At 38.0% G+C, this 17,106-nt stretch overlaps 1 protein-coding gene across 3 annotated transcripts in view; it reads left to right on the forward strand.

Moving 5' to 3' along the window:
* The window catches only part of EIF2AK2 (eukaryotic translation initiation factor 2 alpha kinase 2), a 31,798-nt gene extending 19,898 nt beyond the window's left edge, over positions 1-11,900 (forward strand). For all 3 annotated transcript variants that reach the window (XM_060026822.1, XM_069541280.1, XM_060026821.1), the window contains exons 11-16: positions 391-507; positions 1,970-2,150; positions 5,559-5,687; positions 10,397-10,498; positions 11,558-11,611; positions 11,689-11,900. In XM_060026822.1, coding sequence (XP_059882805.1) covers positions 391-507; positions 1,970-2,150; positions 5,559-5,687; positions 10,397-10,498; positions 11,558-11,611; positions 11,689-11,811 — 706 coding nt within the window. In that variant the 3' untranslated portion in view covers positions 11,812-11,900. The remainder of the gene's footprint in view (positions 1-390; positions 508-1,969; positions 2,151-5,558; positions 5,688-10,396; positions 10,499-11,557; positions 11,612-11,688) is intronic.
* Positions 11,901-17,106: the final 5,206 nt, after the last annotated feature.

Here is a 17,106-nt window from a genome sequence, read left to right on the forward strand (position 1 = left end):
AAATGGGGTTTGCTTATGAAATCCAAATTGATTTTAACACGTCTAAATAAAACATAGTGGATGATTTTTTTTAGCTCCCCCCCAGAAAAAAAAAATTCCATCACTGGCAGTTCACAGACTACTACGTATGACTTTTAAACTGTGATGTTTAGAATAATTAAGTTACTGTTTTTTTCTCTTATGTTGAGAGTGAGAAGAGCTGTGTTTTTTCTGTGTGTTCACTCTTTCCTTTTGAGCACTGCTGGCTTGCATTCTAAAACTCAGTGTGGAAACCATGGTGACTGTTTAATAAGGGAATATAAGTAGTTGTCTGCTGTTGCTCGAGGCGTTTTGTTGTTGTTATCAGGGATGGATACTGACGCTTTTGTGTTCCCTGTTTCTTTTGACTAGGAAGGTAGAGCGTGAAGTGAAAGCTTTGGCAATGCTTGATCATGCAAATATCGTTCACTACCACAGTTGTTGGGATGGGCTTGATTACGATCCTGAGCAAAGCATAAATTCTTCAAGGTAACTAAAAGGAAATTCCCATAGTCATGATGGGATAGAGGAAACAGTCATTTACTATGTGTGGGCCACTGGGTAAGGCCATTAATTATTACATTTAATAATCACAGCCAGAAACACTGAGACACTGTTATGCCTCCATTCTACAGGTAAGGAGACAATGAATAGTCTTTTTCTTGCTCCAGACTTGCTTTAAAAAACCTTTTTTTAATTGTCCTCCGTGGTTTTTGAAATCTCAGGTTTAGCTTTCCTGACTCTGTTGTTTAAGGTACAGGCTTGCTCCCATGCCCTGACTTCAGTCCAGGCCATAAACGCAGTCTTGTGAAGAAGGTTTGAACTTGCTGTCTATGCTGCATTTGGAGGCTCCCCTCCTTCCTCCACTGCCAGCCCTCTTCTGTCCCTCTCACCTGGTTGGCAGGGTGCAGTCAAGGGGCCTCTTCTGAATGCAGTTATACCCCTTACGGTCAGGTGGTGGGCAGTGAAAATAATTCCAAGACCCTGAGCTGTGACGGGGGCTCCCTCCCCTCAAACCTTGCATTACTGACGATTTGTCTCAGATAAGCCACTGCAAAGGGACTGAAGGGTTTTAAAGAGCTGGCGCCTCCCTTGCAAAGTCACCCATTGTTTCTTGGAGACAGTCCTTTCAGTATAATCCTGAGGCCACTGTGGGCCTGTTCATCACCGTCTCCACACCATGTAATTGAGAACCTTATCATCGGTTTCAGAAGTACCATCAACATACAGACTTCTTCAGCTTTCAGCAAATTCCTGGCTACCTTTTTCTATTTTCTAGCCAATATATGCTCAAAGAATTTAAATTAGTATTGAGGCCAACTTAGTTCAGAAAAAAACCCAAAAGCCAAAACCAAAACAAAAAACCATGGTTAGCAAAATCAGTCCTCCCTGCTATGCCTCATAGCAATTTGTTGGCACTTTTCTTAGAATTCTTATCTACGTACTATTATTTTAGGTTTGTTTTTCCTTTATCTCTGTCCTATTAAACTATAATCCTCATGACAGCAAAGATAGTGTCTAACTCACTTTCTTATCTTTAGATGCCTGTTCTGTGCCTTTCACAAAATAGATGCTCAGTAGAGCAATGGTGAATTAAAATGTTTCAAAATTACTGTATATATTAATGAAATTTGGTTTTCTGCAATTCCATTGTATTTATGCTTCTATTCCTATCTATTAGCAAAGATAATCAAGGACCTTCAGCAACAAAGAATGGGCAGGCTGCTACTTTATAACTTAGCTAAACAAAGCTTTGGATACCTGGGAATTTATGATTTAAATAAAGACTGGGTTATAATGTTTTGATTCAAATTTGTTATATTTAGGTTTGTTTAGAGACATATTTTGGCATTTTTAAGAAGGTGCAATTTTTTCAATGGAATTTTAAGTGTAGTTTTTAATAAATTTATGTGTATTGCTACTTCTAACATACTGTGAGTTTTATACCCAGATCAAAGACTAGGTGCCTTTTCATCCAAATGGAATACTGTGATAAAGGGACATTGGAGCAATGGATTGAGAGTAAAAGAGGCGAGGAACAAGACAAACGTTTGGCTTTGGTATTCTTTGAACAAATAACAGAAGGAGTGCATTACATACATTCAAAACAGTTAATTCATAGAGACCTTAAGGTAAGTGGAAAAAGTACTTTGTTAGGAAATGATAAATTAGTTAATTTAAAAGTCTATCTTCTTTAGTTTCAGAATCGATTGACAGTCGTGAGGAAATAACATCTCTGATCCTCTAAAGTTAGAATGGATCTAGCACTTGCCCCAAATACCAATCTATAGAACCACGCAGAAGGTCTCCAGGGCTGTAAACTTATGGAGACACTGAGCTCCACAGGAAGAAGCTCATTCACTTCTGGTTCTATTTGTCATCCTGGCTGAGAGTCACACCCCAGTTGTAAACACTAAGAGCTTTAGTATACTGAACACTTGTGCAAATAATTATTGTGGCTGGCACAGCCAGCTGGCTGCTCTGTCCCTGCCTCTACTGCTTCTCAGGCTTGTCTGAGAGGCAGAAGGGACTCTGGTAACTGGCTTTGGGAACATGGGTCTCTTAACCTTTCAGTCATTACTCTTGAGGGCAGTCACAGCCACTAGGTCCAGAGTCTAGAATTTCCTTGGCATTTGGTTAGACATCTGTGCCCCATGATTGGAAAATTGCAGTAACCCAAACCTTGGAACATGTAGCATATCTTTGTATTTTCATTTTCTTCGGGCTTCCTAGCTTCTTTTATGGTCTAGTTGAGCAGTTTTCCCATTTCCTCCTCAAAAGTGAAAGAAGAGAGACAGAAGAGCTTTCAGTCTGTCCTCCATACTCCCTGTGATTTGCCTATGCTTATCACAGACTGGCCATGCTGAATCCTGTCACCGAATCTTTGCTCATGTTCTTGCATTGGACACTCTCTGCCTGTCCCCTTTGGTACCAATTCCTTTATGAGCCTTTCCCAGTCACTCTGGATCAGACAGAAGCACCTTGTCTATGTGGACCTTGACTCTCTGCTTATCCCACCTGTCTAAAACAGCCGGGAATGAGAAACAAAGCAAAAAGTTCCTTGAGAAAAATAAGCAACCATGTACATAGTTGTTTGTTTGGCCCAGGTAGAAAAAGATGGCCCTTAAGAGGTATTGCATCCTTGGTCTGCCCGGGGGCTGGATGTCTGATGCCTTCAAGTAGGAGTCTACCTCGTTCCAGTATCTTTTTTTAACAGTATCTGAAGGTGTTCTTTGAAGTTGGAATGATATAATGACTCTGTTCAAAAGGTTACATTTAGAATGGCTATACCTACACTTCGAAATAAATCGTAGAGTTAAATAAGAAATTAAACACAATTATCTATTTATATAATCATTTGCAAATAAATTACCTACTTACACAGTCATTTCCTCTACTCAGCAGTTTGAGTGTTACCTCCCAGACCCTTGTCAGGATGAGTTAATGAAATTCTGATCGGTGCTCCCTTCTCCCACCACCTGGTCTGCCAGTTCCCTTCTGTATTCCGCACTGCTTGTGCTCCGTGTCGGGGAGTGATCTTTTCTTGTGTCTGCAGAGAATGTTTGCTCTATGTCGGCAGGTGCTCAAAGGTCAAACTTTAATACTACTGAGCCTTCTTTTCATCTTCTTCAACTTCCTAGCTTCACTGCTACAGTTACTGTTTTCTCATATCTGAGACAAGATATGAACAAAGGTGTGCACCTTATTTTGTGATGCTTTGCAAAATACCTGCTCCTGGTGGCTTTGCCAGAGAACAGTCTTTACCCAATAAAGCCCCTATTCTATAAAGTCGACCAGCATTTACCTTAAGAACCAGACCAAAAATGCTGGTGATGGACACAGAGGTTTGTGGAGTGACGGCTTAGGGCCTGAGGAGTTCAGTCCCCCAATCGGCCCAGGCCCCTCAGTCAGCCTCAGCCCTTATTCCTGTACCTCCTGGATAAAGTTTGCTCCTTTTTTTTTTTTGGCCACAACTTGCGGCTTGTGGGATCTTAGTTCCCCGACGAGGGATCTAAACTGGGCCCCCTGCAGTGGAAACTCAGAGTCCTAACCACTGAACCACCAGGGAATTCCCAGTTGGCACCCTTTTTTTTTCTGCACCCTTTTTTATGTTCTACCATCCAACATTTTGCCTAGTCATACCATAACTGATTAGACAAAATGTGGCATCATGTTTTTTTCTTTTTAATGAACTATAAACAAGCAATCTAATATTTTTATTAGACAGTCCCATCCAGCTTATATATTTAGACAGTTTCGTAAATGCAACCTCCTATTTCTCAGAGCCAGGCTGTAGCCTTGTGTGGGACCAGCAGTTGTACCTGCAAACCCAACATCTTCCTACACTGTAACTTGAATACAGCAGAGGCACATTTTCTCTCTACATCCCCACAAGTCTACAGGTTTCCGTCCGTGTTACTGGCGGTAGGTTCCAATCTAACCATTAACTGTTCTAATCTAACTGCTGATTTCTGCATGGGCTTTTTCAGGCTGGTTCTTCGAAGCTGCTCTTTCAACCTGCTTGGGCTTATGGTCTCTTCTCTTTCAGTTTCTTTACTAGGCCCTCTCCTAAGTGTTGTCTCCTTGAGTCTGTGTGTGTGTGTGGATAGCCCAACATTGCATTGAAAGTAGCTTTCTCAAGAATGGCAAAATATTAATTTCCTCATCAACAACCTTCATGTTTTCATGGTCTTTAGAATATTGGTCAGTACCTTCTACAAAGTTGTGGAATTGTCATTCGGTTCTTCTATTCCTTTTTTTTTTTTCAATCTGCTTAAAGAATTACGTGGAAAAAAAATATTTCAGTGCTACTCATCAGCTTCCAGTTAACTTGATATGCCTTCAAAGATAGAGAGCGAGCCTGCATACTGTTCTCCATAGTGGCTGTATCAATTCAAAGATATTAAAAAAAAAAAAAAGATGGGCTACGTTTGTGAAGAAGTTGTCAGACGCCTGGAGAAATAGACGTAAAGGAAGGCTCCAGGGGAAATTCTGCATATGATATTCTGCAGCATTATTGGGAATGGCCTCATTCTGAGAATCTCAAAATTAGAAAGGATCTTAAGGGTGTCTACTTCAATCCCCATCAAATCCTGGACTCATATTTGCAATGTTTCCACCAAGTGGGCGTCCAGCCCTGTCTTGAATACTTCGTAGGATGGGGAACTCTCTAACTCCCATTCTTTGGACCACACGATTAGTATATCAGGATATATTAAGGCAAATCTTGTGGTTGTTTTCATCCTCTAGTCCTGGATCTGTCCCCTGGGACCAGGCAGGGTGAGTCCACCTTCCACTTATCTTAAGATATTTGAAGGCAGCTATGCCCCAAGCCTTCTCTGCTCTCAGCCAAAAAGTCCTTACTTCCTCAGCTAGCATTTTAAAGACCGATAATAATAAATTTCCTGTTTTGGGCTTACCTATGTAAGAGTAAATGCCTTATAAGTAAATATAAAAATAGCTGTTACTAAATATGATTTGGATGTGTGATAAAAGTCTTGTCAAATTGGTACTTACAAGTTAAAATTTTTTTTCTGTAGCCATGTAATATATTTTTAGTAGAGACGAACCAAATAAAGATTGGAGACTTTGGACTTGTAACATACCTGAAAAATGATGAAGCGCGGACAAGTAAACAGGGAACTAGGCTATACATGAGCCCAGAACAGGTGAGGTCACCTTCCTTTCTGTTGATATATATTTTTATCTCTTTCATTTTTTTAACTATAAAAATAATAGGCACCTCTCATAAAATTAAAACAGTACAGAAGTAAATAGAATAAAAATGGAAAGCTCTCCTTACCCTTCCTTTCTACTCTTCTCACTAGAGTTTGTGGTTTATCCTTTTAGATCATTTTCTTTGAGTTATAAAAAATATACAGATAAAAATACATATTTACAGAGACTTTTTACATAAAAACATACATAAATACATTTTACAAGATACTATAATGTCATTTTGTGACTTAATTTTTTTTTACTCAACAGTATATCATAATCTTTCCATAGCTGTACAAATAGATCTGACACTTTTTTTTTTTTTTTTTTTGCGGTACGCGGGCCTCTCACTGTTGTGGCCTCTCCTGTTGCAGAGCACAGGCTCCGGACGTGTAGGCTCAGCGGCCATGGCTCACAGGCCCAGCTGCTCTGTGGCATGTGGGATCTTCCCGGACTGGGGCACGAACCCGTGTCCCCTGCATTGGCAGGCGGACTCTCAACCACTGCGCCACCAGGGAAGCCCTTGACACATTATTTTTAACAAGTGTATTGTATGCCAAAGTATAGATATACCGGCACGCATTTAACTATTGCCTTATTGATGGGCATTTATTTAGATTGTTTCCAACTTTTTACATTTATAGACATGTTATGTGTCTTCCTCCTTATCTTTGAGTCTAAAAACAAATATTTCGATGATAATCAATGATAGATTCTTTGAATTGAAATTGTTGACTAGAATGACAGGTGCAGTTCAAAGTTGATACATACTATTAATGCATATATGTGGAACCTGGAAAAATGGTACCGATGAACCCGTTTGTAGGGCAGAAATAGAGACACCGATGTCCATACAAACATATGGACACCAAGGGGGGAAAGTGGCCAGGGGTGGGATGAACTGGGAGATTGGGATTGACGTGTATATACTAATATGTATAAAATAGATAACTAATAAGAACCTGCTGTATAAAAAATAGATAAAATACAAAAATTCAAAAAAAATTGATACATACTTTGAAATTGTCATTCAAAATAAGTGACTCTAGTATGTTCTCCTACTAATGTGTACGAGAATGCCGCCTCCTCCCTCACACTCTCAGTCAGACTATGGAATGATCAGACTGCAGTTTTGGTCACTGAGATGAATGAGGTGTAGCTTAATCTTTTTTTTTTTTTTTGGCTGCGTTGGGTCTTCGTTGCTGCGCGCGGGCTTTCTCTAGTTGCAGTGAGCAGGGGCTACTCTTCGTTGCGGTGCACGGGCTTCTCATCGCGGTGGCTTCTCATTGCGGAGCATGGGCTCTAGGTGCGTGGGATTCAGTAGTTGTGACACACGGGCTCTGTAGTTGTGGCTCACGGGCTCTAGAGCTCAGGCTCAGTAGTTGTGGTGCATGGGCTTAGTTGCTCTGCGGCATGTGGGAATCTTCCTGGACCAGGGATCAAACCTGTATCCCCTACATTGGCACGCGGATTCTTAACCACTGCGCCACCAGGGAAGTCCCTCAATACTTTCTTTATGGCTTCTGGGTTAATCATTTTTATTTTGGAGGTCCTTCCTACCACAAGATTGTAAAAATATTTCGTGTTTTTATTGATACTTTAGCTGAATTAATTTTTGTATATATATGAAGGAGTATAATTTGATTTTCCCCATGTGGGTATGAAACTGCCCCATCACCATATATCAAATAGTTAATGATCTAAAATATTCTTTTAAGGAAAATTTATAGAGACAAAAAGTAGAACAGAGGTTACCAGGGGCTGAGGGGAGAGAGGAATGGGAAGTTGTTGTTTCATAGGTACATTTTCTGTTTGTGATGAAAAAATTTCTGGAGATAGATAGTGGTGATGATTATGCAACATTGTGAAGGCACTTAATGCCACTAAATTGTACAAATGGAAATGATTAAAACGGTAAATTATATATATATATATTTAACACAATATAAATATGCTATTTTATCATATATGAAATTCCCACACACTTATGGATCTGTTTCTGGACTCTATTCTGTCCAGTTGATTTATTTAATCTTCTTCCTCTTTAATATCATCCTGTTTAATTATTATAGCATTATAAAATGTTTTATATTTTAGCATTATAGAATTATTATAGCATTATATAATGTCCTGATAAATATCAGGACATTATTCTTCAATTAAAAAATGTTCTACCTTAAGCTTATACAGTGCTGTATTATATCTCAATGAAACTGGAAGAAAAAAATGTTCTTAGTGTTCACATTTACTATTCCAAGTAAACTGTAGAATCAGTTTGTCATGTTCCACAACTGGTGTTGATGTTTGATAGCAATTGCATTATATTTAAGGATTCAATTGAGGGGAATTGACATCTTTATATATTTGAGACTTCTTCTCCAAGAAGTCTCCAAGAAATTGGTATATTTCTCCCAATTATTCAAATCCTCCTCAGTCAGCTTTTGCCAGGCTATGCTATGGTAACAAATGACACTGATTTCCCAGTGGCATACACAACACCAAAGGTTTATTTCTTGCTCACGTGGTGTGATGGCTGCAGTCTTGGCCCAGTTTTGCCCCACGTGATTCCTTCATTCTAGAACCCAGGCTGAAGGAAGAACCCTATCTGAGTATTTCTGTCCTCACTGCAGAAAGCAGTGTCAGAACCTTGTGATGGCTTTTAAGATTCTGCTCCTCAGTGGCATCACTGAAAGTCATTGCCCAGAGCAAATTGGCCAGCTCAAGACAAGCACATGGTGGGGAAGTGTCATGCTCTCTCTGGGAGGCCAGTGCACAATTGGGAGCAATAATATATTCTACCTCAAGGCCACTTTTATATTCTTCAATGAAAACATTCAATGAAAATTTGTTTTTTCTTTATGAATATTGTTCATATTTTTAAAGCTTTTCCCTGGATATGTATCATGTTTTGCTATTAAAATGGGTTATTGGTTATTAGTGAGGCTGCTGATTTTTTAAATATATTTATTTTTAATTGTGGTAAAATACACATAACATAAAATTTACCATCTTTACCAGTTTTAAGTGTGCAGTTCTGTGGCATTAAGTACATTCACACTGTTGTGCTGCCATTACCACCATCCATCCACAGAACTTTTCATCTTGCCAAACTGAAACTCTGGACCCATTGAATAGCTCTCCATTCCCCTCTTTCCCAGCCCCAGGCAACCACCATTCTACTTTCTCTATGAATTTGGATACTCTAAGGACCTCTTATAAGTGAAATCATACAGTGTTTGTGTTTATGCGACTGGTTTATTTCACTTAGCTTAATGCCTCAAGGTTCATCTATATTGCAGCATGTGTCAGAATTTCCTTCCTTTTTAAGGCTGAATAATATTCCATTGTATGGATATATCACATAATGTTAATCTGTCACATCGATGGATATTAGGGTTGCTTCTACCTTTTAGCTACTTTGAGTATCGCTGTATTGCTGCTATGAATATTGTTGTACAGCTATCAATTCATGAATGTTTGGCTTATATATAGACTCATTACTGTAGTAGGTGGGGCTTTTTTGTTTTGTTTTGTTTTTTTTTTTGGTTGATTGCTTACTGTCTGTTTTCATCTTTTGGGGTTGTTTGTCCTATCTTTTTTTTTTTATAAATGCCCTTTAAAGATAATTTTTTACTGAAAGGTAATATATCTTTCAAAATACCCCTACTATTTTGTCATCTAAGAAAAAATACAGTGAGCCATCTGATGGTTTGAGAGTCTAGAATGAAGAAGGAACACACCTCTTCCTTTGGGGACCATTCAGCATAAAAACATAAGTTTTTTGCAAAGTGTGAAGGTAGAAGACAGTAGGGGACTGACAGCTCCCTTTTAACTCCCGCTCTCTAAAATATCTCCTGCATCCTATATTGTCACATTTTATTGAGGAATAATTTATACACCATAAAATGCACAGATCTTAAATGTACATTTTTTTTTTTTAGTTTTGACAAAGGCATAGACCTGTGAAACCTGCAAGCCTATGAAAATGTAGAACATTTTCCTCACCCTAGAGTATTCCCCTAGACCCCTTTCCAGTCAGTCACTCCTCTCCACTGCCCAGAGGCAACCAGTGGTCTGATTTCTTTTACCATAGGTTAGTTTTCCCTGTCCTTGAGCTTAATAAGAATGGAATCATATAGTATGTACTCTTTTGTATTTGATTATTTCACTCAAAGTAATGCCTGTTGGAGAACCTCTAGTTGTTGCTCATATCAGCAGATTATTCTTTTTTGTGGCTGAATACTATTCTGTTGTATGAATATACCACAATTTGTTCATCCGTTTTTCTGTTGATGGACATTTGGATTGCTTCCAGTTGTGGAATATTATGAATAAATCTGCTATGAACATTTGCATACAGCTGATTTACTGGGCACGATTTTAACTGCTTCACCTGCTCGTCTCATCTAACCCTGCAGTTAAGCTATGAGGTTAAAACTATTGTTACCTCCATTTTATGGTTGAGATTATTCCCACATTGATGGTGATTCAACTATTTAGTGACAGAGGTTTGAACCTGGGCAGTCAGACTCCACACATCTTGCTAATAAACATACATTGTTGTGTGATACGTTTTGGTCAGATAACTTTTTTGGCTTTAGAAGGCATGGATGTTTATATCAGATGAGTCACAGATGTAAATATACTTTGGTTTCTTCAGATTGCTTGTATAGACTATGGAAATGAAGTGGACATCTTTGCTCTGGGACTAATTCTTGCAGAACTTCTTCACATATGTTCCACTGCGATAGAAACAATGAAGGTAAATAATCTCACAGAAAGAATTAAGCAACAAATATTATTGGCCGTCATGTCCAAAGTGCTGCTGCAAACAGTTATTGCCTCCAGGATGGGCTGGGGCATATTAGTGCTGACTGCAAATGAAATATGAATTTTTATCCCTTTCATGTTTGGGCAACCAGTATTTTTTGTTAAAGATCAAAAACTTTGGTCTTCTTTGGAAGGTGTGTACATCTCATAAAACTGTAGCTGTTTCTTCCTAATTGAGTCACTCTGTAAAATTGTTTTGATTGCCTGCTTTGCATAAGACCCTGTGCTACGTGCTCCAAGGATTATGAAAATAAATAAGCCTTGTTCTCAAGGAGCTTATATTCTAGGAGGAAAGGTAACATAAGACAATGCTGTAAATGTTTTAGGAGAAAGCATGAGGTCTAATGGAAACAGCTAGGAGGGAGGTCTTGCCAGCTGTAGGGATTTAGGTTTCATGGAGACATTTAAATTGAGCTCTGAAGGACTGGTTGACTTCTAATAGTCCAGATTGGAAAGAAGGCCATGTGGAGACAGGAATGTGAAAAGTGTGTTTGGGAATAGCTGGCCGGTGTCATTTTTATTGGAGTATATCAGTCAAGGAAGTAGTGGTTGATGGTACTGGAAAGATATATTGGGGCTAAATTGAGGCAAGAATATGGACTTTCTTGTGGAGGCAGCAGGGAGCCACTGAAGCCTGCATGCAACTGGATATCCTAGTCTGAAGCTCAGTAAAAGGGACTCACCTGGATTCCACAGCCTTCTTCTCTGTAAAACAGGAATAATGAAAGTACCTATTGCATAGGGTTCCAAAAAGGATGAAGGGAGATAATTCGTATGATGCTCTTAACACTTCAACATGCTGTAATGTTCAGGATGGTTATAACATGGGGTGGGTGGAGGAGAGGATTCCTGCTTGCTTCTTGGCTAACGAGATTTTTCAAAGATCTAGAAACATCCCAGATTTAGGGTATCCCCAGCTTTAGTGCTTCCTAAGTTTGTTTTTTCTCCAAAGTGAATAATTTCCTAATGAATATGTATGTTTAATTTTTAGATTCTTAAAGGTCTAAGGGATGGCACCTTCCCAGATGTATTTGACAACAAAGAAGTAAGCACTTAAAAATAATCGGAATTTTATTTACTCAATGTTTTATTTCCTAGTATTGACTCTTACTATCATTACAGAAAAATCTTCTACAGAAATTACTCTCAAAGGATCCCAAGAAACGACCTAACACATTGAAAATACTGAAGACTTTGAAGGAGTGGAGGAATATTGCAGAGAAAAAGAAATGGAATACATGTTAGATACTTAAAAAAGTATCCTTCTTCTGATACTCCATTTTCCTATAACTGTCTAAAGTCTGCTTGGGAATATTAATGGTATTTATCTTCTATTTTCCTTTCTCCCTTAATTTTTTGCCACATTTGCAGAAAGGTTTGCATTTTTTCTTACTTCAAAAACATTCTTATATTTGCCTTCCCCTCGCTCATCTCCTTATTATGAAGATGGGGGGGAAAAATGCCTCAAATTTTCTTTTTCATACCAATTAGTTAATCAATTAATGAATGACTATTTATTGAATACCCGCTGTTTCTAGGCCAAAAAGATATAAGATCTATCTCTGTCCAAAATAGCTAACAATCCAGCTGGAGAAATATGGTAACCATGAAAAGATAAGTATAATCACTTTGGAAAGCAATTTGGTATCATCTAGCAAAGTTACATGTATATTGCCATTCCTGAAAAGCCATCAGTTCCATTGCTACATACATGTGCACAGGAATGTTCATAGAAATGCCGTTTATTATAGTCAAAGGAACAGGAAACAACGCTAATGTGCACCAGAAGAAGAATGGATACATAAATTGTATTCACGCACTGGAATACTATATAGTGTTTTACAGTGAAAATGAAGGAATTACAGCTAAATGCTGTAACTAAATGCATGTAACTAACATGCCACATCTCTCAGGAACATAATATTAAGCAAACAAAGCAGATTGCAGAAAATACTGTATAAAGTTCAGGAACATGCTACGTGAAATGTGTGCTTAGGTATTCAAACAAATGTGGTAAAACAATAAAGGGAAGGAAAGGATTGAGAACTATTATATTCTGATAGTGATTGGCTCTGAGGAGGGATGGGAGTGATGTGATTGGAGAAACGGACTTCCGAGGTAACAGTTAACTTTCTTTTCTTACACTGGCTGTTGAGTCCACTAGTGTTTACTGCATAATTATTCTATTTCTCTTAAATACATTTTGTACCTATTATAACAGACACTTTAAAGAGATGATAACTATGCTGTAAGACAGTAGCTGAGCATAGAAAACAATCAGTCTGGAGGGGTGAGATCACTCTATGCTGAGGACCCATGGCACAGGGCTTAGAAGTGACACTCCAGTGAGACTTCCAAGTATGTGAAGGATTTAGATGAATAGAGAGGAGAGCATTTGGGCAGTATGGGCAAGGGGCATGGCATGCGTTCTGGAAAAGATAGATTTGAGGAACATTGGGTATACTAGTTTGTTTCCTTGAATTGCTGTAGGGAATGCCGGAAAATAATATGAGCTGTATATTGGAAGAACCTGAGGGTTCCTTTAAGCTTTATAGCATCCAACTACCGTTCTAGAATTGTCGTATAATTTTACAATTTTTAAAATGAGCCAAATTTAGGCTTAGCAGAAGAATCATAGTAATAGATAATATTTTTGTGAAGGCTTATAGCAATTTCTAAAAAGTGTTACTAAAAGCATTTAATATGGTCTTCAACTCCCATGCAGTATTTGATTAAGGCAAGGTTCATCAATGGATACTAAAATGATTGGTTGAAAAGGCGTTGGGAAACGGGAGCCTCAAAAGGATTTAAATATAGTCCGACAGATGATATTACAAAGGGGAAAATGTATCTTTAAAATGGAAAGCTCTTATCACCACAATAATAAAGTAATTAAATTTAGTATCACTGAAAGTGGAAGAACCTAACATCATGACCCTCCTGATGTGATGTAAGAATTATACACTATCACCTATTTAGTTTTCTTGCCCAAAGTGTTTAACTGGAATTTAATCATGAGGAAATGATTAGACAAATCCTGAAAGAAGTCATTTGATAAGGTAATTAACTTGGATTTCTCAAAAAGTCAGTATCATGAAAAAAAAAAAAAGTAGGGGAATTCTTCTAAATACAGAGAGACTAGAAACATATAATGACCAAATGCAATGACCAAATGCAATGCTTGAATCTTGATTGTATACTGGATATAAAAAAAAAGAAAAACCCAGAAAATAGCTATAAAAGACATTTTTCAGGTAATTGAGAACATTTGAATATAGACTGCATATTAAATGATGTTATAGAATAATTGATAATTTTCTTAGGTGTGATAATGATATTATGGTCATGCCAGAAAATGTCTCATTCCTAGGCAATGCATGCAGAAATACTTAGGGGTGAAGTGGCATGACATATGCAACTTCCAAATGTTCAGCAAAAATCAATGATAATACATATATATATAGGAAGATAGTACATATATATATAGAAAGAGAGAGAGGAAATGTGGCAAAATGTTAACAATTGAAAAATTGATAAATCTAGGTGGACAATATAGAAATGTTTTTTTGTATTATTCTTGGAGCTTTTCTGTAGGTTTGAAATTTTTCTGGGTGGAGAGAAATCTTTTTTAAGAAACTGATATTATCTGGATTTGATGAATAAGGCTAAACTCAAAAGAAAAACCAATGAATGTGGCAAATTAGTGTGAATGTGGCCTTATTTTTACCTTCTTTCATTTTTTAAATTTAAGTATAGTTGATTTGCATTATTATATTAGTTTCAAGTGTACAACATAGTGATTGAATACTTTTATATATCCTTCTCTCACTTTAATATTTCTACTACTATGAAGTAAATAAAGCATCCCTTGATGCTTTTATTTATTTGAGTATATATTTTCTCAGCCTCAAAACTATAGTAAATAAAAAGTATCCTCAGGCTTCCCTGGTGGCGCAGTGGTTAAGAATCCGTGTGCCAATGCAGGGGACACGGGTTCAAGCCCTGGTCCGGGAAGGTCCCACATGCCGTGGAGCTACTAAGCCCATGCGCCACAACTACTGAGGCTGAGCTATAGAGCCCGCAAGCCACAACTACTGAGCCCGCGTGCCACAACTACTGAAGCCCACGTGCCTAGAGCCCAAGTTCCTCAACAAGAGAAGCCACCACAATGAGAAGCCCATGCACCGCAATGAAGAGTATCCCCCGCTCGCTACAACTAGAGAAAGCCTGCACACAGCAACAAAGACCCAACGCGGCCAAAATTAAATAAATTAAAAAAAAAAAGTACCCTCTTATCAGAGGAGGAGAGGGGCAAAGGCCAGGGACCTTATTTGCTAATTAAAACATACATACATGCAGAGATTTTGAAGAGCTATTGTGACCTAGCTGCTTCACTAGAAACAGAACTTCTAGGAAATTTTTATTACTAATATAAATATTTATTATATTTATTATATATAAATATAACACATATATTTTTTATTAAATGTGCACATATTTAACATAGGTACATATATATGTAGCTTACTCAGAGCATGTATGTTATTTGTGTTAGGTATATTTAGTATAAATACACATATAAAGTGTGTGTGTTTGTGTGTATGGCCAGCTATATAATTTGTGGGACCCAATGCAAAATGAAAATGTGAGGCCCTTGTTCAAAAATTAACATGGGGCCTTATGCAACCACACAGGTTGCGTGTCTATGAAGTCAGACTTGCGTGTACATACACATGTGTATACACACATATATACATACATGCACACCTATGTATGAAATGTTTAGAAGTCTAAAAGCAAGCTTTTCCCAGACTCCATCATCCAGTGTACCTACCTGAGAGAGAAACTCATAGCATCTATTTCCCACTTGAGTGTTCAGCATAGCTTGAGGTTCTTGGCATGCTAACTTTTTCATTATGAATGTGGAATGATTTCAATATTATTCATATTTTAATACGTTTTTGTGTTAAAACATACACAAAAACAGAGACTAGAATAATGAAACTCTGTGTACTCATTACCCAGCTTCAACAGCTATCAATATTCTGTCTTTCCTGTTTCATTTACCCCTCCTTTTAAAAAATGTCTTTTGCTGGAGGATTTTAAATTTCAGGCATCGTATCATTTCACTTGTAAATACTTAAAGATGTATTTCTAACAGATCTTTTTAATTTTAACCAAACCACATCATTGTCACTCAACAAATTAATAAGATTTTCTTAACTATCATGTAATAATCAGCCTGTACTGAGTTTTCGTATCTCAAAAATGTCTTTCTGTAGATTGTTTAAGTCAGGATCCAACATTTCATTTAGTTGGTATGTCTCTTTTACTCTATAACATCCACCTCGTTTTTAACTTCTTTCCTCTTGCCATTTATTTGAGGAAGGAGTAGGTCACATATCCTACAGAATTTCCTTCACTTAGGATTTGGCTGATGGTATCCCCATGGTGTCTAGTTAGATCTAGAAACTTGATTTGATTCTGTTCTGAAATTTTTTTCTGAGAATACTCCTAGGTGATACTATATACCTTCTTTTGCTTCACTTCAGGAGGAACATGATGTCTGGTTGTTCTGCTTTCGGTGATTTTAAGTTTGGTCGGTGGCTTGTGGTGGTGTCATCTACTATGATCAGTCTTCCTTGTCAATCTTTCACCTAATGGTGTTAGCAGCCATTGATGATTATTGCCTGGATCCATTTTTTCATTAGGGGTTGCAAAATAGTGATTTTTGGATTCTATCAAACCTCTCACATTTATCGTCTGTGATTCTTCTATGAAGAACTTTCCCTAAAGTTGAATGGGACAGATGGGATAAATATTTATTAATTTTTAGAATGAAGTGGCATCCCAGTAACGTCCAAAGGTGACAAAGAGGTTTTTTTTTTAGGCAGGAGTGTGATCCAACCTATACTTTGAAAGTGTTCAGACTGGGTTGGAGCAGGAAAAGACTATATTTGAAAGGTCAGAAGTCCGAGAGGCTAAGAGGGCCTGAACAATGGGAGGGGACAGAACCAAGAGGAGCTGGCAACTGACTGGATGTGAGGATTTAGGGAAATGTAAGCATCAGAGATTACCTCTAGGTTGGTTGGATGGTGAGTGCCAGGAGTATGATGCCATTAAAGAAGGTACAAATCTCAATCAAATTAACCCCGTCAAAGAGCCATGCATATTTCAGAGATATTTTGTCTCACACAGTTTTTAGTTAGAATTTAAGCCAATAGTGGGGCTGCTTTTCACATGTCAACAAGGTGAGGGGGAGCAGATTTGGGAGGTAAAACACTAGATCTCATTTGGAGATGCCAAGTTGGAGGTACTGCCATAAATTCAGGGGAGGGTGAAGAGCAGACTCTAGGAAATGCAGGAGAGGAACTTGAGAGAAGGGATGAACTGGAATCATACACAGAAGAGATGTGTATGTTATCTGGAGGTAAGCCCTGATGCTTAACTTTGAATCCAAGGGATTGCCCAGGGAGAGATTACATAGAGGAGAGGGCTCAGAAACAAAAGCACAGCAGACACCTCCATTTAGATATTTAC

The sequence above is a fragment of the Delphinus delphis genome, chromosome 12 (assembly GCF_949987515.2).
Source record: "Delphinus delphis chromosome 12, mDelDel1.2, whole genome shotgun sequence".
Taxonomy (NCBI): Eukaryota; Metazoa; Chordata; class Mammalia; order Artiodactyla; family Delphinidae; genus Delphinus; species Delphinus delphis.